Genomic DNA, 23,125 nt, shown 5'->3' with positions numbered 1-23,125 from the left:
GGACGAGAACCCAGAAGTCCTGGCTCCCAGTCCCCCCTGCCCCCATTAGATTCCACTCCCCTCCCAGAGCTGGGACTAGAACCCAGGAGTCCCTGCTTTCACCACGAAACACCACTTCCCCCAAACTGGGAATAGAACCCAGGAGTCCTGGCTCCCGGCTCCCAGCCCCCGCCCCCAGGAGTAACCACTAGATCCCACTCTCCTCCCAGATCTGGGAATAGAACCCAGGAGTCCTGGCCCTCAGTCCTGCCTACTCTAACCACTAGACCCCGCTCTCCTTCCAGAGCTGGAAATAGACCCCAGGGGTCCTGACCTCAAACCCTTCTTGCTCAACTCACTAAACGCTTTCCCCCTGAGTTGGCAATGGAACCCTGGAGTCCTGCCTTCGAGCCCCCCGCTGTACCCCTCCTGCTGAACCCTTTGCTCTTCCAGCCACTCCCGATGGTGAGGATTTCCCCAGGCCCGTTTGCTGACAGTCTCTCATCCTGGGGTAGCAGGGACCAGCCTCCAAACGTCTGGCACCGAACCGAACTGTCGCTCTGCCGGTTTTAAGGGTCTTCTCCCCCACCCCCCAAATCTCTGAAGTGGGAAACCCTGGGGCTGACACATCCCACACAAATGCCGACCCCTCCATTCGGCCACCGGCAGGGCTCCCAGCTGGAGGCTGAGCTGGCCAGCAGCCAAGTGCGTAGAGAGTTTTCCACGGTGTCCGTGGGGAGCCGTCACTGAGGGTTGTGTCCTCACGGGGAGAGGACCCAGAGCTTTCTGTGGTTATTAGCCGTTCCGTGAGTCTAGACTTGACGTTAGACAAACACGTCCCGGCAGCTCCCGGGGCGACTCACGGCCAGAATTGCCTCATGGGACACACTGGAAATGTGCCAGCGAGTGCCCCACCCGCTCCTGGGATCCCTCGTCTGATGCCACCAGCCCCACAGCGGGAGCCCCTTCCATTTAGGGATCCCCCCCAGCCAGGCCTGCCAGCTGCAACAGTGCTTGTGTCTAGAGCAGAGGGAACATTTTTCAACAGACTTTTCCTGGAGAAACGCAGCTCTCTGTGCTCCGAAACGATCCATTAATTCGGGGCGCACTCGGCAAATAGCTTCAGCGGAGAAAAAAAGGCGATTTTATTGCAAAAAATCTTTTGTTTTGACCAAAAAGTTTTAATTGTTTTGAAATTAATTTAACACCTCCCCCCCAAATTTTTTGTTTTGGATTGACCTGAAATGTTTTGATTGATTTTTGGAATGAATTTTTAAATAAGGTTTTGATTCAACACAAAATTTTGAAAGAAAAAAAAAACCATTTGTTTCAGTGGAATCAAACCAGATTTTTAAAAATTTTATTCAAGTTTTCAGTTCAGTGCCTGAACTGCAAAACCCATTATTTGCTCAGCTCTGCAGCGGGCTGTGTGGTGGCAGAGATACCCCTGTGGTGACTGTCAGCTAGCTTGTGCTCACGCTACGGGGCTTAAAACAGCAGTGTAGACATTCCCACTCGGCCTGAGTCCAGATTCTGAGACCCACTCAATTTTCTGGGTTTCAGAGCTCAGGCTCTGGCTCATGCAGGAACATCTACACTGCTGTTTGAAGCCCTGAAGCTTGAACCTGAGTCAGTTGTGGGCTTGGAGGCTCAGTGCCATGGGGTTGTTTTTTTGCAGTATAGATAGATGCACCCTTGGTGCTTCAGAGAATACGTCCCCTCGTTGGCTGTGGATGGAAGAGGGGCCTAATGAGGAGGGCTCCAGGTGACCAAAGTTCAATTCACTGCCCCTTGGGCGGGTTGCTTAGGCTGCCCCGGGCCTCAGTTTCCCCATCTGTAAAAGGGGGATGTCTTTAAAGGGAGGTTGGGAAATCCATAAATCTGGAGGAGTTCAGTGCTGGAGGTCCAGATGCACTATTTTAAAAATTGTGATTTAAAGAAAAAAAAGCTAGGGATATTTTTTTTTTATTTGTTTTGTGGGGCTGGGTTGTCAGGCCGGGGGTCTGGAGTCCATAGAGCAGACGCAGTCTGGGAAGCAGCAGGACCAGCCCACTCTCAGACCCCCTTGCACGATGTCCTGTCCAGAGCCAGATGTAAGGGTGGATTTCCGCTCCAGTGCCTGGGTGCTAGCAAATGAGAGTGAGGGGACTGAGCCTTCGGGGTGCTGGGTCTCTGTTCTCCCCTCCAGTGTCAGACCCTCTGAGCATCCCATGGGCCACTAAATTCCTCATGTATCCCTTCTGCGCTCCCCAGAGGCCCTGCCAATTTAGCTCCTCTACCCCTCCGCACACATCCTGGAAGGCACAGCCTCTTTCCCATGATCTGGCTACTGAGCACCAAGCAGTCTGGGCCCTTCCGAAAAATCAGGGGGGAAAAATTCATTGTGTCTCCACCCACAATGGAAAATGTTCCGAAGCAGCATTGCATTGTGGGGGCAGGCTGGGTGGCTGCATGTGAGGTAGGTGGGGGGCTTGGGAGGCGGGGTCCCTGTCTGGTGGCTGCGGGGGGACCAGTGTCGCCTGGTTGAGTCGGGAAGATGGTGGGTGGGGAGCAGCCCCCCACCCACAAACCCTCGCGCTCTCTAACCCCGGTCTGTGTGTGCTCCCCCTCCCCGCAGTCTGCAGGCCCTGCGGAAGGAGAAGTCCCGCAATGCCGCCCGCTCCCGGCGCGGCAAGGAGAATTTCGAGTTCTACGAGCTGGCCAAGATGCTGCCCCTGCCCGGCGCCATCACCAGCCAGCTGGACAAAGCCTCCATCGTCCGGCTCACCATCAGTTACCTCAAGATGCGCGACTTCGCCAGCCATGGTGAGCCCCCGTGGGGGCTGCGGGCCGAAGGGAGCCCCCCACCCGGCCCCGCTGGCAAAGGTAAGAGCCAAAAGCCGGGTGGGGGGAAGCAGAAGGAATCGGGGCTCCCCTCACTGCATCCACCTGCAAGAACCCCCCCTTAGTGGTCAATGCTGGAAAAAAAAAAACCCCATGGGTCATGAAGCAAAGAGGGATTATACTCCATTTACTGTCTCGTCTATCTAGGGAGATATTTACACTGACCCCCCCATCACCGTGGTATCTGACCCCCACACAACCCCCCGTGGGGCAAGGCAGGGCTGTTGACCTAGCATGACCAACCCTAAAGGAGTGAAAATCACAGCTCGGACCTCAAAACATCATGAGATTAGCCAGCCCCGAGCCCATGAGATTATTAATATTATCTTTCAAAATAATAATGGGGGGTTTCTTGTCTGTCTTTTGTTTAACACCCCCTGCCCATCCCCTGGTGCACCGGTGACCATTACTGGTGCCAGGGCTCACTCTTTTATTAAGCTGATTCTCAGGCCCTGCTGCAGGAGTTCTCCCCTGCACATCTGCCCCTCAATCAGTTGGGCCTCTCCCCACCCCATCGGCTCTGCCCCATATTTGCAATCAGGGGAGTGAGGTGATTAAGGATCTGGGCCTACGTCGACTCATCCGAGGCCGTACAAGAAGGAGGAATTGAATTCAGGGCTTGGCTAGCGCCCCAGCTGTGGCCATTCTTCCCCTCGGCTTTCTGCCCCAGAGAGCTTATAAACTAAATAGACAAGACCGGCCACGGCCAGGAGGGGAAACCAGAGGCCCAGGTTTGCCCATAGTCAGACAGCAAGTCCACTGTCGAGCCAGCAATAGAATCCAGATCTCAGTCTGGTGCCCTAGTCGCTGGCTCTGAAATATTACCTTAGAAGAGTCCCTTCATTAGCTGGTAGCAGCAGTAGACTCTTATCCTGCGTGTGGACCAGCCACAGCAAATTTGGCCAGCTCCTGGGGGTTCCTGATGTGTGCCCAGTGAGGGCATTGTGACTCCTCCATTCCCCCCCTACTCTCCCAGCTCTCCCTGCCCTTGTCCTTTCGAAGGGGCATCGGCTGCTCCATTCCGACACATGTGTGCGCTCCCTCGTACCCAGAGCGCACAGAAAATAGCATTGATTAGCCACGCAATAAATCACCATTTAAATAATGCAGCTTCCAAGTGTGTAATTAAGCAAATTAACTGCCTTGGAAGAATACAGGCTTCCAGCGATTTCTGATTACTGTCATTACCCGCGGGGTAGTTATCAGGCAAATAACATGTGTTCCCTGAAATAGGGATAAACATCTGCCTATTGTTCCAGGGGAGCTGGGGAGACCAGCCCTGTGCTGTCCATCCCCCCCGCACCACCACCCCCGGGACATTCACGCGTAGACGGATTCCGACACACAGCCGGCTTAGTTTGCGTCTCCTTTGGCGCGCGGAGCCAAAATCTGTTGGCAGAGGAATTATGATAATGACGAGCTTGGCAAGAGGATGCCTGAGAACTCGATCTGCTTTTGATATCATTGCAGCTGGGTCTTAGGCAGGGGGGAAAGGAGGTGCCATGATGGGGAGTCGGCCTAGGGGTTGTGAGTGGGGGGATCAGGATTCCTGGCTTCTGTTTCTGGGAGTTTAGGGGCTAGAGCCAGGGGATGGGGAGGACTAGGATGCCTGGGTTCTTTTGCTGTATTTGGGAGGGAAGTATGATGGAGGAGTGTAACGGGGTGGTCACCCGCTCCTGCCCTGAAGGGCTTGAAATCAGCCCTGGGGTGGGGCTGTGGCTGGGAGCAAGCAGTTCCCGGGCTGATTGGGGGAAGCAGGCTCAGCGGGGGCCATGCCCCAATCAGGGCCCAGCTGGCCCTTATCAGAGAGCCGTGGGCCAGGAACACAGAGTCTCCTCTAGCCGTGGAGGGAGATGGGCCTGGCTGCTGGGAAGCGTACCAGGATACCTGAGGTGGTGCTGGGCTGGGGGAAGGCCAAGGGAGCTGGGGAGCTCTGGCCTGGAAACCCCCTAGGCTGCAGGCCTAGTGGAAAGCCAAAAAGGGTCCAGGGGTTGCAGGGGGCAGCCCATGGGTAGGCAGAGGCAGCAGGTCCAAACCCCCCTTGCCTGTGATGATTGGCTTATACGCTGCAGTCTGCCCCAGTGTGCGGGGGCTCAGTGGTGTCTGGCAGTAGCCAAAGACTGAGGTGAGGTGGGGATAGTGGGTGGGGGTTCCCCAGGGAGGGGAGACCCAGAGACTGTGGGGGTACTTGCCAGGGGGCAGCACCCTGGGTAAAAGGGGCACCGGGGTCCGGGAGGGACGCAGGGGCCAGCAGCAAGCAGGACACCGGCCTGTAGAGGGTGCTCCGGAGGCTGGAAGAGCTAATTCCCTGAGAGACCAGCAGGAGGTGCCGCAGGGGTGAGTCCCGCCCCGTGACAAGGGGTTAGAGTGGGGGGAGGAGGAGTCAGGACTCCTGGGTTCTGTTTCTGGGAGGGCAGTATGGTTTAGGGGTTAGAGCCAAGGGGTAGGGAGGAGTATGAGTCAGGATCGCTGGGAGAGGGGGTGTGAGCAAGGGTTTAGAGAAGGATGGGGGCCTGGGAACCAGGACTTCTGGGTTCTAGTCTCAATTCTGACACTGCATGACCTTGGACAAGGTTACGCTAGCCCTAAAGTGAGGATCCTAACCTGCCTCTTGGCTTCCACCTGCAAAGCACGCCAGGTGCCAAGCGATAACTGCAAAGCTTTTCCTGCAGGCTATCATTTAGGGGGTAAGCCTATATTTGAGCCCTTTCTTGCCTCAAAAGTGCCCTGCGTGTTATGACTGGACCCCCACCTTTGCAGTAGGAAATACCCTCGCACATTCAAATATCCTGGTGAATGTTACTTTGAAAACAACAAACAAAATAATCCCGATTTCCTGACACCGTGTGAGCTGGGGAGCGGATCGGAGCGCTGTCGTTGTTCCTGATAGATAATCCTGAGGCACGGGGTCACACAATGAGTCGGGGTTAGAACCCAGGAGTCCTGACTCTGAGAGGGCTTGTTCCATTAGAATACAGGTGACCTAGGGGTCGAGTCATGCTGAGACGCCGTTCTGGTACCCAAACTTCCTTTTGTTGGACTGGCACACTGATGTGGCTCTGTACAGTTATAATCCTTATACAGCACCTTTCATCCGTGGATTTCAAAGCCTTCTTCGAAGGCAGTGTTTTGGCTCTAATGTTTGGGGAAACTGAGGCACACAGGATGCGACCATAGCCAGCTGGGAATCTTTCAGCTAAAACACATTTTTGTTGGAAAATACCGGTTGGTCAAAAGGGAACATTTCCTCAGGAAATTTTAGACAGACTTTTCTACTTGAAAAATGTTTGGGGCGGGGGGGGAGATTTCCAAATTGTCCGTGTTTTGTTTTGACATATTTTCAGAATGATTTTCTGATTTTTCTGCTTTTCTAGTTCATAACTACTTTTTGTTTAGACAGTTCAGCAAAATCAGAATAATTTTTATTTTTTTAATGCCTGAAATCAAAAGGAAATAGTTCAATGGACCCCAACTCAAATATTTTATTTTATTTTATTTTTCAGTTCGTGAAAATTTTTGAGGTTTAGACTTTTCTTCCTGATTTGGGACGGGAAAACCTTTTGATATCTCACCACCAGCTCTAGGAGAGATTTTACCCTGGCAGAGATGGAAATAGGACCCCATCCTGACTCTCAGGCCAGCAACCCGCCCACTAGGCAACACTGCCTTAAAATGCCCCTTTACTGCTCTCAGTCCATCTCTGAGCCTGTGCAGAGAGGGCAGGCAGTTGCTGCTGCTTCCCACATTCCACCGGCTGGGGTAGGGGAGTTATTCCTGATCCCTTTTGGGGTTGCCGTAACAGCATCACCTGGGTTCTTGACACTTGTATCCTCAAAGATGAGGAGGGAAACTCAGCTGCCCTTAGTGGGACTAGGGGAGACGGCTGATAGAAATCATGGTTCTAGGTCATCAAAGGTGTTTAGCTACTGAAGGAAGTCAGGCATGTAAATACCATGCAGGATCTGGGCCCTTGTCACCGCTCCCGGGTGTAGCGATGTCTCTGTGTTTGAGTGAGAGATCCACAAGGGTTATAACATAACTCCGCATCTCTCCTGCTTCCCACACCTGCCTGGGCTCAATTTCCTTCCTCCTACAGGCACCGAATCATCTCACAGGACCCTGGATTTGGCAATTGCTCTGATCCTAAAGTAATGCATCCCCCTCCCCATTCTCAAATAAAGCTGTTGACCCGAACCATTTCTAGTGCTAATTAGCATCTTTGACCCAGGGCCAATTTCCTAATCAATTGCATTAGTGAAATTAGCGGCATTTATGCTGACAGCAAAAGTCTTCCAGGCTTAACCAGGGAAAATATTAAGGTCACATTGATTAATAATCAGCAGTTTATTAAACATCTGCAGAGAGCCCAATTGCTCAAATTGCTCCTAATTTGACAGCAAAGGCAGTCTGATTTCCCTGAGTCATCCAGCCACCCAAAGCTGAGCTGAATTCTGGAAAGAAAAATCCAGCAAGATGCTGCCAGTTTTGGGGATGGATCTCTGAGGTTTGAAAAGGGGCCCGCTGGCTCCAAGACCAACTTCCGTTGTTTTGGTGGGTGCTGGGAGTCAGGGCTCTGGGGCTCTGCTCTGACATCTGGGAGGGGAGTAGGGTCTAGTGGGTTTAGAGCAGTGGGGACCTTGGTGTCGGGATTGCAGGGTTCTGGTCTCAGATCTGGGGGAGGGTGGAGAGGTGTCCTTTGCTTTAACCACTAGATGAGGAGTCAGATTTCACGGGCCAAGATTTTCAGACCTGGCTAGAGATTTTGAGAAGATGCTTTTAAAAGTGTGGGGGGGGGCCCTGATTTTCAGAAAATGCTGATCACTCGCCCTCTGAAAATCAGCCCCTTCTAGGTACACAGCTTGAGACCCCTTAAAAGCAAGGCCCCCAAAATGATTAGTCACTTTGGAAAGCATTGGCCCCTGGGTAAAACATGACTGGCTCTTGTCTGTGCATGCACCGATGCCCTCTGCTGCATGGAATCAGAACTGCTCACCTGTGTGTCATAGACCCCCTATACTCCTGTGGCAGGGTCTGGGCTTCTGAAGCAGTGAGGTCTGAGTGCAGGTCCAGCCTTGACATTCTGAGTGGTCACGGTGTACTTAGCGTGGTGACTTGCATGTACTTGTAAAACATCAATGGTCTGCTGAAATGCAGCGATGCGGAGAGCTCTGTGTTGTATTGTTTAGCAGAAGAGTGTGAAGAATTTATTTATTGAAAGTGGCTGAGGAGGCGGTAGGACAGAGATTGTGTCCGTCTACGTTAAACAGCCCCCATCACCTCACCACAGCATCTGAGCACCTCTCATTCTTCAACATCACAGCGCCTCTGGGAGGCAGGGCAGAGCTATTATCCCAATGTACAGATGGGGAAACTGAGGCACGGAGCGGCAAAGTGACTTATCCAAGGTCACACGAGCAATCTGTGGTGGAGCAGGGGATTGAATGCCTTTTATTTGTGCTGAGTTAGGAACATGTGAACTACCAGGCTGGATCAGAGCTGAGGCCCATCTAGCCTGGTTTCCCGTCTCGGACAGTGGTCTGTGCCAGATGCTTCAGAGGAAGGGGTACGAACCCCAGAATTGCAGATTTTGGATAAAGCTGTCCCCACGTTTCTAGATCCAAGGCCGGAAGGGACTGCTGTGATCATCTGGTCTGACCCCTGCATAACCCAGGCCAGAGAACTTCCCCACAATAATTCCTAAAGCCGATCCTTTAGAAACACATCCCACCTTGAATTAAAAATTGCTAGTGATGAAGAATCCTGGGTAAATGTTTCCAGTGATTAATTACTCTCACTGTTAAAAATTTACTCCTTCCCAAGGATCGTGGTGGATTCTCCATCCCTGGCGGTTTTAAAATCAAGATGGGATGCGTTTATAAAAGAACGTGTTTAGTTCAACCAAGAATTAATTTCTGGGACGGATGACAGTAGCTAGAGCAACGAGGCACTGGGAGTCAGGACTCCTGAGTCCTATGCAACCTCTGGGGGAGATTATAGTTGGGTGGCATGGTTCTATCCCTGGCTCTGGGAGGGGAGTGTAGTCTAATGGTTAGAGCAGAGGACTGGGAACCAGGTTCCAGAAGGGCAGGGAGAGATCAAATCTAAGCATCCCCCTGTTTGTGGTCTGACTTGGATCCCACCATCAGCTGTGCTAAATTTCCTCCAGCCTTGTAACGGAACGAACGAGCGTTGGGCTGCGAAGGGTTAATGCAGGCATATGGAATTTGTCGAGGAGTGATGGCAAGTCGGGGGAGGGGGGGGCGCCACAGTGGCCGAATTCTTCGCTTTAATGGTGTTATTGTGCATGAGAAGGAAGCCGGGGGGACGGTGCAGTGGCGTATGGGCTACACATCTGTGAATCTTCTTTTCAATCAGAGCAACGGGATAATTGGCCAGGCAAGGTTTGCACGGTGGGATTCCTGTGCAGCCAAGGAGCAGAGAGCCGGGTGCGGATTCACCAGTGCGTCCCCTGGCGGGTGGGGAGCAGCTGGATTGGCTTTCGGGCTGGGATTCTCCCAAAGCAGCCCTTCTTCTAGACGGAGGTCTCGCTGCTCCCTGCTGGAAGGCATTTGCCGCTGGGGTGGAGTGTGGAAGGCAAGGAGCTGTTTTTAACAGCTGGGCACGAGGCAATTTAGGACAAGGAGGACTGTCTGGGAGAGAAACAGGGAGGTAGAACTGCCCTCTGCGCATGGTCCTGGGGCTCTTGCAAATGGACTGTGGGCCTTGGTTTTATACCTGATCCCAAAGACAGCATCTTTGGCTACCCAGACCCATGCTGCAGCATTGGAGTCAGTGTTGGCTGCCAGGGGAGAGCGCTCCCTCCTGAGCCCCCATCTGGCAGTACGGTGTCCCCTAGGGCTGCACTGGGACATTGGGGTCAGCTTTGACTGCAACGGGGGAGCACCCCCTGCTGCGCCCACTCCCTCCAGCACAGTGCCCCCTAGGGCTGCACCGGAGAATTGAGTCTGCTGCGAGGGGAGAGCGCCCCCTGCTGAGCCCTCACCCCTCTGCTGGTAGCACAGCTCCCCTAGCTCCATACTGGGGCTCTGGGGTCAGCGCTGGCTTGGAAAAGAAAGTGGATTCTATTGGATCACTTGCCCGGCTCCCTGTGTTTTAACTTGGATGTCTCCCCACTAAGAACTTGCCAACTTCATAGCGTGACGGGTGTATGCGAGATAAGATGGTTGGCAGAGGGTGGGCACTGGCATGAGTTGGCTACAGCAGCTCACAAGAGCTGGTGTCACGCTACAGAAAGTCGATCCGCACCCCGTGGTGGGGGGAAAGATAGCTGGATCTTCAACCCTGGGAAGGGGGGTTGCGTGCAGGCGACCTACAAAGGGCTCATGGGCTTGGTGACTGGAAGGGCCTGTGCATTCAGTGACCTCAACGCTTTGAGCAGAGTTGGGCAAATAACGACAGAAGAGAGTTTGGAATCAAAGCCCCGAGTTTGGCTTGCCATTAATCTTGGGGGTTCAGCCAGACCCCCCCACACACACACACACTCTCCCAGAGCTTAGAGCAGAGAAGTGGTCACAGCTGGTGAGCCTGGACAGCAATCTAAACTTGCCCCCAAGAGTTTCATTTGGGTGGACCAGTCCTTGAGGAAGGGAAGGGAGCGTGAAGACAGTCAGACGATGCTTTGGCAAAGCAGGAGAGGATGCTAAGGCATGACGGTTCAATTCATCTCTCCAGAGCCTGATTCAAAGGCCCCTTTCAGCACTCTGGCCGTGTTATTGGGACCTTAAAGCGGCCATAAATGACACTCACCCCACAGTGTAAATGATAATCAGCCCTGTAGAGGCTAAGGCAGAAGGGACCATTCTGATCACGTAGTCTGACCTGCGTAACCCAGTGATCCCTGCATCCAGCCCAGACCTGCTCTCGCTGGAAAGACGCCATGTGATGAAGCAGCCACGCCAACCCTGGGGCATTTGTTCCAATGATTACACCCCTGCCCCATTAAAAATGTTCACCCCTGTTTCCAGTCTGCATTTGGCCAGCTTCAACCCCCATTCATGAGTTCTTCTTCTGCCTTTGTCTGCTCAATTAAGAGCTTTCCGTTGTCAGAAATCTCCGGGCTTAGGTGCTTGTGACCCGCAATCAAGTAGCCTTCTCTTTAATAAACTAACCAGGCCAAGTTTCCTGAGGCAGATTTTCTGGTCCTCTTGCCTATGGAGCTGGGAGGCGTGATCCTCGTGCTCTGAATGCACGGCTGGCTGAGTGGATCGAAGCATTCAATGGATAAAAATATCTCGTATTGTTCAGCAGACACCAGCTCTTCTTCAGCCAACAGCTGCACCCTGAATAGGGGGCTGGCTGGCTCAGGAGATTGGCGGCGACATGGGGAGGGGCCCAGCTAGTTTGCAACAGGGTCAGTCTGTTGCTGAGAGCTGTGGCTGTTTTGATGGCCTGAGTGAAGTGAATTTGTGGGGGTTCTCAGCAGGGCAGTGAAGTCTGCCACCGTGGTTGGCATCAGCTGGCCCCCTAGTCCGGTAGATTCAGCAGTGAAATTGTTAAGGACCGGGGTGTGGGCAGTCACGCCTAGTGGATGGAGCCGGAGTCAGGCCTCATGGTGCCGGCAGGAGTCAGAGCCAGGGTTGCAGCTGGGAGTCAGGAACCAGGGGTCAGAGGCCTGGGTCAGAGCCAAAGTCAGGGATCAGAGCCGTGGGTCAGAACCAGGTTACCTGGAGTGAGCCATGATGGGCAAGGCTGAGTGAGGCGTGGGCGAATGCTTTGAGCAGCCTGCTGGTGTTGCTGATCTCAAGAGCGGGTCTGCTAGTCCCCTCAGCCAGTCGGGCTGCTGGGCCAGCCAGGCGGCTGAAATGGGCCCAGCCACGCTCGTGAGACTGCCAGGTGTTAAGTGAGCAGGTAAGCAGGCCAGCTGCGGGTCCTTAGTCTGGACAGAAACCCGGGATTAAAAGGGTCACAGAGCCGGGCCTGCATTCTCGCCCCTGCGGCCCAGCGTGCCATCTCCAAATCCCAATGGAATCAAAAGACGCTGGAACGCTGCCGCCCAAATGCTGGATCCGCTCTATGGATACGTCAATTTTAAGGCTATTGAAGGGATCATTAGATCGTCTCGTCTGACCTCCGGCATAACACAAGCCACAGAGTTTCACCCAGTGAACTTTGCAGTGAGCCCAGTAGCTTGGGTCAGACTAAAGCATATTCCAGAAAGGCAGCTGGTCTGGATCTAGAGCCATCAAGAGACGTAGACCCCCCCACTTCCCTTGGGTGTTAGTTCCTATGGATAACTATCCTCACTGTTAAAATTAGGGGTCTTTTTTCTCGTTTGAATTTGCCTGGCTTTAGCTTCCAGCCATTGGTTCTTGCTCTGCCTTTCTCTGCTAGATTGCAGATCCCATGAGTACCTGGGATTCGTTCCCTGTGAAGCTACCGAGACACTATAATCAAGTTGCCTTTGGATCCTCTTGTTGTTTTGAGCTCTGTCCCTCCCTGGCATTTTTCCACAGCCTTTTAAAAACGTGGACACCAGAACTGGATTCCAGCATCGGTCTTACCCATGCCACAGACAGAGGGACTGGTGGATCTGGCGGCTTTTTACAAGCCCCGAACTCTGCTTTGAAGGAGAAGCGACCTGCTTCGTCGGCAGCCCAAGACAGGGTCCAATCTGTGATATCCCAGCTGGGGAGTTCAGACTTGTGAGACCTGGGGTTTATTTCCAGCTCTGCCACTGAGATGCTGACCTTGGGCAAGTAACTTCACTGCCCCAGGCTTCAGTTTCCCTGTCTATAAAATGGGGATAATGTTGCTGGCCTCCTTTGTAAAGTGCTTTGAGATCTGCCAGTGAAAAGCGCACTATAAGAGCTTGGGGTTATCCTCTGTGTTTAGGGGGCTCAGGTACTGTACTGATCCGTAGGACAGACCCTGCATAGAAGGGCTTTCAATGGAAAGAGACAGACAGGAGCGGGGGTAGGGAATGGGATTCAGCGTACAAGGAAAATGATCAGGGTTTGCATTTGCCATATCTTCATACCAACATGTACACACACCTCCCCAGCAATCCCTTGGTTAATTTGAAGGTAGAAGTGGCATTATTATTATGTATTTGTATTATGGTTGCATTTAGGAGCCCCACTCATGAACCCCACTGTGTCAGGTGCTGTACATTTTTATTGCTATTAGGTGTATTATGGTAACACCTAGGAGCTCCGTCGTGGACCAAGCCCCCATTATGCTAGATGCTGTGCATTTTTATTGCTATTAGGTGTATTATGGCAGCACTTAGGAACCCCAGTTATGGCCAGGACCCCATTCTGCTGGAAGGCACTGGATATTTTTTATTGCTATTAGATGTATTACGGTAGCACCTAGGCATTGCAGTCATCATGGTCCAGGGCCCCATTGTTCTAGGTGCTGTACATTTTATTTCTATTAGGTGTATTATGGTAGCACCTATGTGCTGCATCGTGGAGCAGGACCCCCCCCTGTGCTGGGCTTTGGACAGACACAGAATGTAACAAAAAGCCTAGTCCCAAGCCACCCTGAGGCTCTTGAAGCAGAAGCTGTGATTTTTAGGGAATCACCAACTCCTGAAGCGGGGGGCTGAAAAACAAAAAAACACCCCCCCCCCACCAAATATCATGGTTCAAATCAGGCGAGTTGTGGAGTTGATGACCTGTCCTGGTGTATGATTAATTTTCTATGTACGAGGTTTGGTCCGTCTGTCTGTTTCACTGGACCACCAGCCCGTTCAGAGACCATCAGAACCTCACGGTGTGATGGTAAAGCTGCAGGCTCTGAGTATCTGGGGCTGGCGTCCCGTGCCCAAGATTCAGAAATTTCCACTTCCCACTTCAAAGTGGGGTCAAAGGAGGGGAGAGGTGTGTTGGTGGCTTGGTGCCCCCGGAGGGGTCCAGAGAGCTTGTTGGAACACGGGCAGCGAGAACTGAGCCCTGCCTCTTTCATGCCGAGTAGAATATCCTGCTCAATTATTCAGCAGTGCTGGCTTGAAAAGGAAGGAGTCTTTTTGTGAAGGTGGCGGGGGGAGGGAGGAAGTGAGGTGCCTTTTAAAGAGAAGTCTCAGCTCAGGAGAGAGCGTGTTGGGCATGCACATGTGCGTGGGCGTTTCTAGTTTCCTAGAGATTGGGGCTGGGGTGAAACCAACAAAGCAAACCAACTTTAAAGCCCAACCCCCAAATTCTGTGTCAGGGGAGGGCAAGCTCAAAAAGGGAAGCTGAGAGCCTCCCCTTAGGGAAAAGCTGTCTCAGTCTTGGTATCTTTTTATTTTCAAAAGCTATGCTCTTCTAGCTCCACCACCAGATATGGGCTGGATGCAGGACCACCTGTGGGGGAGGGAGGCTCTCTGGCATGGGTTATGTAGATCAGACTGGGTTTGTCTAGATGAAAAGTTGGTGCCCGGCAAGCTGGGGCGTGACTCTACAGCGAACTAGCCTGCTGCATGCTCCGTCTGGGTGGACCCCGCTACGGCAGACTAAAATTTCTGTAGTGTGCAATGCCGTACTCCTGTGTCAAAGCGGAATAGATCAAAGCACACCAGACAACTTTTTGTGCGCAGCGGAGTCACATCCAAGTTTGACACGCGCTAACTCCTCGTCTAGACGAGACCTAAGAGCTGGTTGCATTCTTTTAGTGAAAACCCCAGATTTGGGGCACCGAAACATTTTGTCAATGCGTGTTGGTTTTGCTGAATGTGGCGTGTTGAAAAGTATTCTGAAACAGGGCAAACGTTTTGGGTTTTCGGTTCAAAATGACTTTTTGTTTGGAAATTTCCTTCCAATTTTTTTTTTTTTTTAAACCGAGTGTTTTGTTTCGGGTTGAAGAGAATGTTTCTTTCAGTCAGAAATTATTTTTTTGGAATGGCCAAGGAACCGAAAAATTCACGATGAGCCCAGCACCGTCTGGCTGGGTGACTGGCCTGGGGCCTTCTTCTAAGCATCCCTTCTGGCGAGGGGAATCTCCTTGTGATCTGGGTTATGGTAGTACCCAGAGGGCACTGCTCCCTGCCCCTGGCTATGTGGAGGGAGTAAGGTTTAGTATCATTTTGGTGGTGACCGAAACATAGCTCTTTGCCTTCCCTTGGTTGAGTTGCTCCACTGATTTGGTTTTACAGCCCAGTCTTTCCTGCCTATGACCTCTGCTTCCCCTCCTCACTGCAGTAGCATTTAGAGGGGGAAACCGAGGCATGGAGCGGTGGTGCTGTGATTTCACTGTTGTTTTGTGTTTTGCTCAAGGTCACACTAAGTTAGCAGAAGAGTTGGGGATAGGACCCATGATGTCTTGAGTCCCAGCCACCCCTGTGCTAACCACTAGACACTGCTTCTCTCCCAGAGCTGGGATAGAACCCAGGAGTCCTGACCCCAGTCCGTGCTGCTTATATTATTAGGCATCACTCCCTTCCAAGATCCAGGAGCCTGACTCTGAGCCCCCCATCTCTAACCACTAGACACCACTCCCTTCTTAGAACTGGGAATAGAACCCAGGAGTCCTAGCTCGCAAATCCCCTGCCCTAACCACCCCTCCACTCCCAGAGCTGGTTAGAGAACCCAGAAGTCCTAACACCCCTTCGCCTGCTCTAACTGGGGTCTGAGGTTGGGGCAGTGACTGGTCAGACGAAGACAGGACCGGCCCCCGCTCAGACCTGGCAGCGGCTCCCTTCTGGCTCTCTTCCCCTGCCACAGCACAGAACTTCACCAAGCAATTAATTCTAATCTCAGCGATTAAACCCCTCGTTAGCCAGAGGGCCAGATATTCAGATCCTTGCACAGCCAAGGGCAGAGATCGCTGTTGGAACTCGGCCTCGTTAGCTTGATCTCCCCACCCCACCCTGTCCCCTCGTTGGTCCAGTTTCTCTGGGCACTGTACATCCAGCTGATAGAATTAACCCTAGGGCTGCTGGCTGTGATGCACAAGGTGGGCTCGGAGCTGGGGTGACACTAGCCCTTTCCTTGGCCACTGTCGAGCAGGGACCAAAGCCAGACTGGGCCATGGAGACTGAGCGCCTTCCCTTGGCAGGGGGAGGTGTCGGGGGAAGGTGGCCCTGCCTTAACTTCCCATGGGGCAGCCCAGAGTGCAGGGGGCTGCTGTGGGGGGCGGGGACGGTGTCCAGCCCACACTGCCAGAGGAACGGTCACGGATTGACAGGCTCTGTGCTATACCCCAACCTTCAAACAGCCACTGGGGGGTAACCCCAAGGACCCACACAAGGGCAGGCCGCGTGCTCTCGGTGACTCTGAGCCTTCGGGCTCCAATGCGCCCTTTTCTCACAGTGACCCGACTCCATCTTAGTTCAGCCTCCTATGGTGACCTCACCATCCCAGGACCCCCCTAAGAATTCCCAGCTAGGGGGAGCTGCCCGCTTTCCAGCCCCATGACATAAAAGGGGCCAGAGCCCAGCGCTGAATCCGGGCCCAGGATCGGAGGATGTACGTTCCAAGCCCTTACCCTCCAGCGGGGTAGGGCGGGGAGCCAGCAGTGCTGTCGGGCGAGTCCCCACGGAAGGGCAGGGGAAGCTGGGTATATTTATCCCCTCAAAGACCTGAATCCAGCTGGCGGACTGGATTGCAAGTGCAGGGGGGCATGCTCCCCAAACCTCCCCACTCCCCCCACCCTGCAATGGCTTGTGCTGAAGGCTAGTCCCCTCTGACGCCCAGGGCCTGATTCTCCTGCTTCACCAGCGCCAAGCGGTCGTGCAAGGCGACTGCACCGATCCCCTCCTCCCTTTGTGTTTCAGCAGTGTGAGGCTCTGACCCCAGGCCTCATGCATTTCACACTAAATTTGCATGCCGGTGCAAGGGATCGCACTAGGGGCTTGGGCGGCAGTGAAGGATCATTCCCTAATGGTGGCTAGAAATCGAGGCCATGGCTAAATCAGTGGGGTGGCAACTGGGCTAAAGCAGTGACACCCTCCTGCTCGGGAGGAGAGAGGGCTGCAGGGTCTGGTATAGGCGCTGCCCAGAATTAAAGGGCTGGCACTTGGCAACACGGGGCCCTGGGGCTGGAGCCTGGCGGGTGAACGTCAGCCAGGATGTTCTGATGCAAACAGCTGCTGGCTGAACTCCTCCTACCTGGGGTCCGCTACCTCCAGAAACCACCAGCCCGGAGGCCATGGGCTGGGTGAGCCATGGAATGGGAATGGCCCCATCAGACCTGGAAGCGTGTGGGGGGAGCTCGCCCTGCTGCTATGTTGGCTGTGTCTTCCAGGCCACCCATCGCTTCCTCCTGCTGGCGTCTCTACTCTGATGCTCAATAGGAGGGGTAGTTGCCAGCACTCCGTGATCCAGTGACAGACAGGCCCCCTAGGTCCTGGCAGGCACCGGGCTGTTTGGGGCAACCCACGGGCCGTGTTTCTGTGTCAGGGCAGGAACTGGCCTCTCGCTCACCTGCCGTCCTGCCCTGCACCTTGGAACTGCCAATGACACACCTGTGGGAAAATCGCCCCGGGCAGGTTAGAGGGGAGTGTTGGTTGGTGACTAGAGGCCTGGGAGTCAGGACTCCTGGGTTCTCCTCCCAGCTGTGGGAGGGGAGTATGACTGAGTGGTGAGAGCAGTGTGGGCTGGGAAGGGACAGGAAAGGAAGTGGGTGAAGAGAATGAGGCAGCGGGGGTTTGGGAAGGAAGGATGGGCTAGTATTTAAGGCGCTGGGCCAGCACTGGGGTTCAGTTCTTGTCTCTGCTACAGACTCCCTCTGTGACCTTGGGCCCGTCACGTCACCAAGATTTTCTCAGGTGCCCAGTGCCTGCCATCAGGGCCAGACTATCAACAGGGCTCTGCACCCAGCATGCCAAGTGCTTCCAAACATCTGTCCCGTGAGCGCTCTCTGCCTCAGTTTCCCCCTTGGTATGACAGGGCTTATGCCCCTGCCGTTGCTTCCGGGGGGCTGTGATGAAGGGCTCGTTAATGACTGGGCAGTGTGCAGATATTAGAGGGGCAGGGAGCATATACAGGCACCTGGATAGAGAAAGAGGGGCTACCCTGCCAAGCGAGAGGCAGTGTGGGCTAGTGGTGAGGGGCCTGGCCTAGCCTAAAAGCCACCAGACCTGGGTTCTGTTCCCAGCTGTGCCAACTGGGCAAGTCACTTCCCCTCGTTGTGCCTCAGTTGTCCGCCCCTTTGTCTTTTATGGCTTTTAGACTATAATGTACACTCTTTGGGGCAGAGACTGTCTGTCTATGAAGTTTGGGCCTCTAGGTGCTACCGTAATACACATAATAAGGGAGGACCTGCTGGCTGATGTGATCACATGGAGGCATTCCTGCCAGGCTGATGTCTTGCAGCATCTCCTGGGGCTGGGGCAGGTTATTTCTCCATTCAGGAGACGCTTAGTTCCTTAATGCTGTCAGAGTGTCCAAGGCCAAAGGGACCACTGTAATAATCTGTCTGACTGGCAAAGCAGGGAGCTCTCTCCTGGCAGGAGGCTGCCACAGAAGGGCTTGTTATTATGAGGCAGCTTCTAAAGATGCGTTGCAAACATTCTCTCATTCTCGCAGCCCCTGTTGCCCCAGGGGAAACTGAGGCATGAAGCCGTGACTTGGCAAAGGTCACAGAGCAAGTCAGGGACAGAGCTGCACACAGAACTTGGGAATCCTGACTCCCAGCCACCCACTGTACCACACTCTCTCTGAGAGCCGGAGGACTGAACCCAGGAATCCTGTCTCCCATCTCCACCCCAGGGATAGAACCCAGGAGTCTTGACTCCCAGTCCCCTCTCCTGTCCTTAGACCCCCTATGCTCCCAGAACCACAGAATAAGTCCTAAGGAGTTCTGACTGCACCCCCCGGCTCTAACCTCTAGACCCCACTTCCCTCCCAGAGCCATAGGACAAAACCCAGCATGAACTCCCAGCTCCATCCTAGCACCAGGAATAGAACCCAGGAGTCCTGACTCCCAGTCTCCTTGCTCTAACCACCATCCTCCCAGAGCCACAGCATAGAACCCAGGAGTCCGGATACCCTGAGATCAGTGACCCAGAGGCCCTGCTCTAACCACTACCTAGCACTCTCCTCTGCAACTTAAAGTTTCTGCTGAACGGAAATGGATGCTACAAACATAATATAAGACTTTGGCTCCCCTTTCCTCCCTCTGAACCTGTCCTAACAGACCAAGGAGCCGTTGAATCTGAGACGAACAGCAGGGGTTGTTATTAGGTGCTTTGTTACTTTAAGAGTTGGCAACTTTCAAAGTATTAAAAAATGAAGAAGGTATTTTTCATATATATATGTCTCCCCCTCCTTCCCCCCCTCCCAGCCTAGCAGCTTTCTAATTCCTACATTAAATGCTTTTAATTATAGGAGCATTCGGTCTGACCTGCGGGGTTATTTCAAGAGAGGCGAAATGAAGGAATTAAAGAAAATGACAGAGAAAATTGCGGCAATTAGTGGAGTTTGCATTGTTCGGCGTGTCTGTCAAGGGAGCTCTGTGTTTGTTAGTTACAAGTAAATTCATACAGATAACAGAGGGAGCGATTATAAATGCCATCTTAGCTGCTGCATGGTGCCGCAGCTATTTTATTATTATTATATATTTTTTTGTTTAATTCTTTGTAAAATAATATTTCTCCTCCAAAGTAGGGTCCTGGGAAGAAAAGACTTACTCTCTCTGCCCCCACCCCCTTCTCTCCCCCAGCCCTGCAGGGCATCTGTTAAGTGCTGGTCCTAGAGGTTAATTCCATGTCTGCTTCGAAACGGGAGCATTTTGCATGCGTGTAAATGACTGCGCAGTTAATAAAGGAGATCAGCTGCTTCCTGAGATGGTCTGGGCTAGTGGTTAGCGCTCCGGGTGCCTGGGTTCCATCCCCACGTCTGCCACTGTCTTAGGGTGGGCGTTTCGGTAGGAGAAAGTTGTGTTGCTTAAACGGTTACGGGTTTAGTCCTCCTTTGGGGTGGCTGTATCGGCGTGGCTGTTTCTGTACGGGCGGAGAATAGCTAGAGCAGGATAAGGCCATGTCTACACTACACTGCAATGTGGCTGGGTTGGCCAGGGGGTCTGATGAGAAGAGATTTCTGAGCATCATAGCTGGGCTGGCAGAAGCCCCTAGTGTGCTGGCAAAGCTGAGCTTTGACTGGTATAGAGCAGGGGGGCTGGGAGTCCGGACGCCTGGGTTCTATTCCCAGCTCCGGGAGGGGAGTGGTGTTTAGTGGATAGAGCGGCAGGAGGGGCTGGAAGTTGGAACTCTTGGGTTCTTGTCATGGCTCTGGGAGGGGAGTGGGGTCTAGTACAGCTTGTCTAACTCTAGGGGGATGGAATAAGTTTTACCAGTAAAAGCTCAGTGTTGCTGGTGTAAACTGCATTCACACTAGGAGTCCTTTGCGGCTATAGTTTGACTGGGATGCTACACCAGTACAGCCTCCCAACAGGAGTTTTGGGGCAAGCAATTTAATTAGTTTTAAGGGAGCTGGACAAATTTCTGAGTGGGACGGTATGGTGGGGCTCTTGTGATTGTAGGGGTCAGGGCTCACTTCTAGTTTATCTCTTATGTTCCTAAAGCGCATGCTTCAGGGCTCCAGCTGGCTGCATGCAGGGGTCAGGAAGGGTTTTCCCCCTTGCAATGCATTCTGGGAGACTTTCTTTTTATTGCCTTCCACTGAAGCATTGGAGATGGCCATGGCTGGAGATGGAGTACTGGACGGGGTGGGCCAGGGCTCTGTGGTGGCACCGAGCGTTTTCTCTCTCTCGAGTGCTTGGCTGGCTGTTTCTTGCTCATGTGCTCCGGGTTGAACTGATCACCATGTGTGGGGTCGGGAAGGAATCCACCCGCCAGGTCAGATTGGCAGGGACCCTGAGGGGTTTTGCGCCTTCCTCTGCAGTATGGGGTGCAGGTCTCTTCCCCCGATTACCTGGGTAGATCTCAGTTAACCATTTCCATGCCATGGCAGGGGGCCCTCGGTCCCTCCTGTTCTCCGCCTGTAACATGCAACAGTCTCGTCTCCTGTGGGCTGTGGTGGATTTTCGGTTGTTGGGGTTAGCGTGTGGCTGCTGGGAGGGGTTGGCGGCCTGCGATGTACCGGTGGTCACACACACTAGGAGAGCTCTTGGTCCCTTCTGGCCTTGAACTCTATGAACAGAAGCCAGGTTTTCTGAATCCCAGTTTAGTGCACTGCAAGTTTTATGGAACCCTCCACACGCCTCGCCCCTTGAGGGCTAACAAGGTGTGGGGAGAAGAGCCTTTCAGCCTGCCTCCAGCCATGCCCATTTGGGCCTTGAGATCCATGGGGCTGATTTTCCTGGGCCCCAGTCCTTTTTAAACTCACTGTCAGTCCCTTGCTGACTGCCCATGGCCGGTGTCTGCGCAAGGTGAGACTTGGCTCTGGACAAGTATCACTTGCAAACTCTCATGGCTAGACGTTAGGCACCTTATTTTGACTGTCAGCTCCTTGGGGCAGGGCCTGGCTTTTTGTTCTGTGTCTGTACAGCGCCTAGCGCATTAGGGGCCTGGTCCAGGACTGGGGCTCCTCGGTGCTACCGTAATACTTCTAATAGCAATAAAAATGTACAATGCCTGGCCCAGTGGGGTCCTCCTCCATAACTGGGGATGCTACCATAATACATCTAATAGCAATGAAAATGTACAGCACCTGGCGCAATGGGGTACTGGTCAGTAACAGGTTCCCAGGCACTACTGTAATACTCCTAATATCATAAAAATGTACAGCTGCTAGCACAATAAGGTCCTGGTCATTGACAGGTTCCTAGGTTCTACCGTAACACACCTAATAACAATAGAAATGTACAGCCCTGAGCATAGGTCCTGGTCCATGAAGGCCAGCATAATGGAGTCCTGGGGCTCCTAGGTGGTACCATAATACACCTAATAGCAAAAAATATGTACCGTGGCTGGCACAATGAGGTCCAGGCCTAGGGTGACCAGACATCCTGATTTTATAGGGACAGTCCCGATTTTGGGGGCTTTTTCTTATATAGGCACCTATTGCCCCCCGCCCCCGTCCCGATTTTTTACCCTTGCTGTCTGGTCACCCTGTCCAAGCCCATGATGGGCTCCTAGGCACTACCACAATACATATAATAAACCGTCACACTATTTAATCTGGACTGCTGGGTACCCTGCAGAATTGGTTTTGCAATGGCATAGGGAGGCAGTGTGGAGGAGCAGATAGAGCGCTGATGTGGGAGAGTTAGGTACTATTCCCAGCTCTGTCAGGGGCTGCTGGGTGACCTAGGGTGAGTTATTTCCTCACTCTATGTCTCACTTTTCCCTGCTGTAAAATGAGGAGAACAATACAGACGACAGCTGGGTGACGTTTTTCAGGTGAAAAGTTCATGGCCCAAAAATGCCGATTCAGCGACACCAAAATGTTCTGTGACTTCGTTCTGATTTCGATAAATTGTTGATTTAGGAAAAACAAAAAACTCCAAAAGACTCAAACGGGTTCATTTCACTGTGATTTTTTTCCCCCCAGTTTGCAAAAACTTCATATTTCAAAGTTTCCTTTGATTTGATTTGATTTTTTTAAACTAAAAAATAGTCAAATCAAAACAAGACATTTTGATTTTGTCAGAACCAAATCTCTGATTTGACCCCAAAGAGGAGGGTTTTTTTTTCAACTTTTCCATTTGCCAGATGTGTCTAGAAGTTTTGGTTTTGGTCCAACCCAAAACCATTTTTTTTAGACTTTTCGGAATCGCCAATGAATCAAAAAATCTGTTATTCACCCAGCTCTGATATTGACCACCTTTGTAAAGTGCTTTCAGATCAAGCATCCACGTAGGAGAGGAAAGTGTTACTATTAAGTGATCATTTTGCATTTATCTGGCACCTGTGGAGGATCTCAAAGCAATTTACAAACCGGAACTACCTTCCTGATCCCTGTAGGAAGTAGGGGAATTATTATTACAGATGGGGAAACTGAGGCACAAGGCGGGGGAGTGACTTGCTTCAGCGTCTCACAGCTGTTCCCTTGTGTTTTATAAAGCAGCACTGTCGTTCTGTGCTTAATTCTTTGAGGAGAGGAAAGATCCTCGTATTAGCGAGAGTTTTACGGTAACAGAGGACAATGGGGAAATGAAAGTGTATGAGAAAGGGGTTTGGGGGTGAGGATGGAGGTGATGCTTCCAGGTTTGGACAAAGCGGGCAGACAATGAGGCAGAAGGATACATGAAAGTTGGAGCAGCAGAGGAGAAGGTTCTTGTACTCACACCACATGGCTTATGGGACAGAGCCGGGGAGGGCAGGGAATAGAGCAGGTTGAAAAAAGAAAGCCAATTCCTCTTGAAATGTCAAAACTCTTTTCTTTTCAGACAGTTCAGAACAGACTCAATTTTGATTAGC

At 52.6% G+C, this 23,125-nt stretch overlaps 1 protein-coding gene across 4 annotated transcripts in view; it reads left to right on the top strand.

Annotated features, from left to right (window-relative positions):
* Positions 1-23,125, top strand: part of NPAS1 (neuronal PAS domain protein 1) — a 97,298-nt gene that overhangs the window by 23,233 nt on the left and 50,940 nt on the right. For all 4 annotated transcript variants that reach the window (XM_074937021.1, XM_074937018.1, XM_074937019.1 and 1 more), the window contains one exon: positions 2,597-2,844. In XM_074937021.1, coding sequence (XP_074793122.1) covers positions 2,597-2,844 — 248 coding nt within the window. The remainder of the gene's footprint in view (positions 1-2,596; positions 2,845-23,125) is intronic.

The sequence above is a fragment of the Natator depressus genome, chromosome 23 (genome assembly GCF_965152275.1).
Source record: "Natator depressus isolate rNatDep1 chromosome 23, rNatDep2.hap1, whole genome shotgun sequence".
Taxonomy (NCBI): Eukaryota; Metazoa; Chordata; order Testudines; family Cheloniidae; genus Natator; species Natator depressus.
The sequence above is the reverse complement of the archived record's forward strand: the minus strand, read 5'-3'. Positions and strand labels throughout refer to the sequence as shown.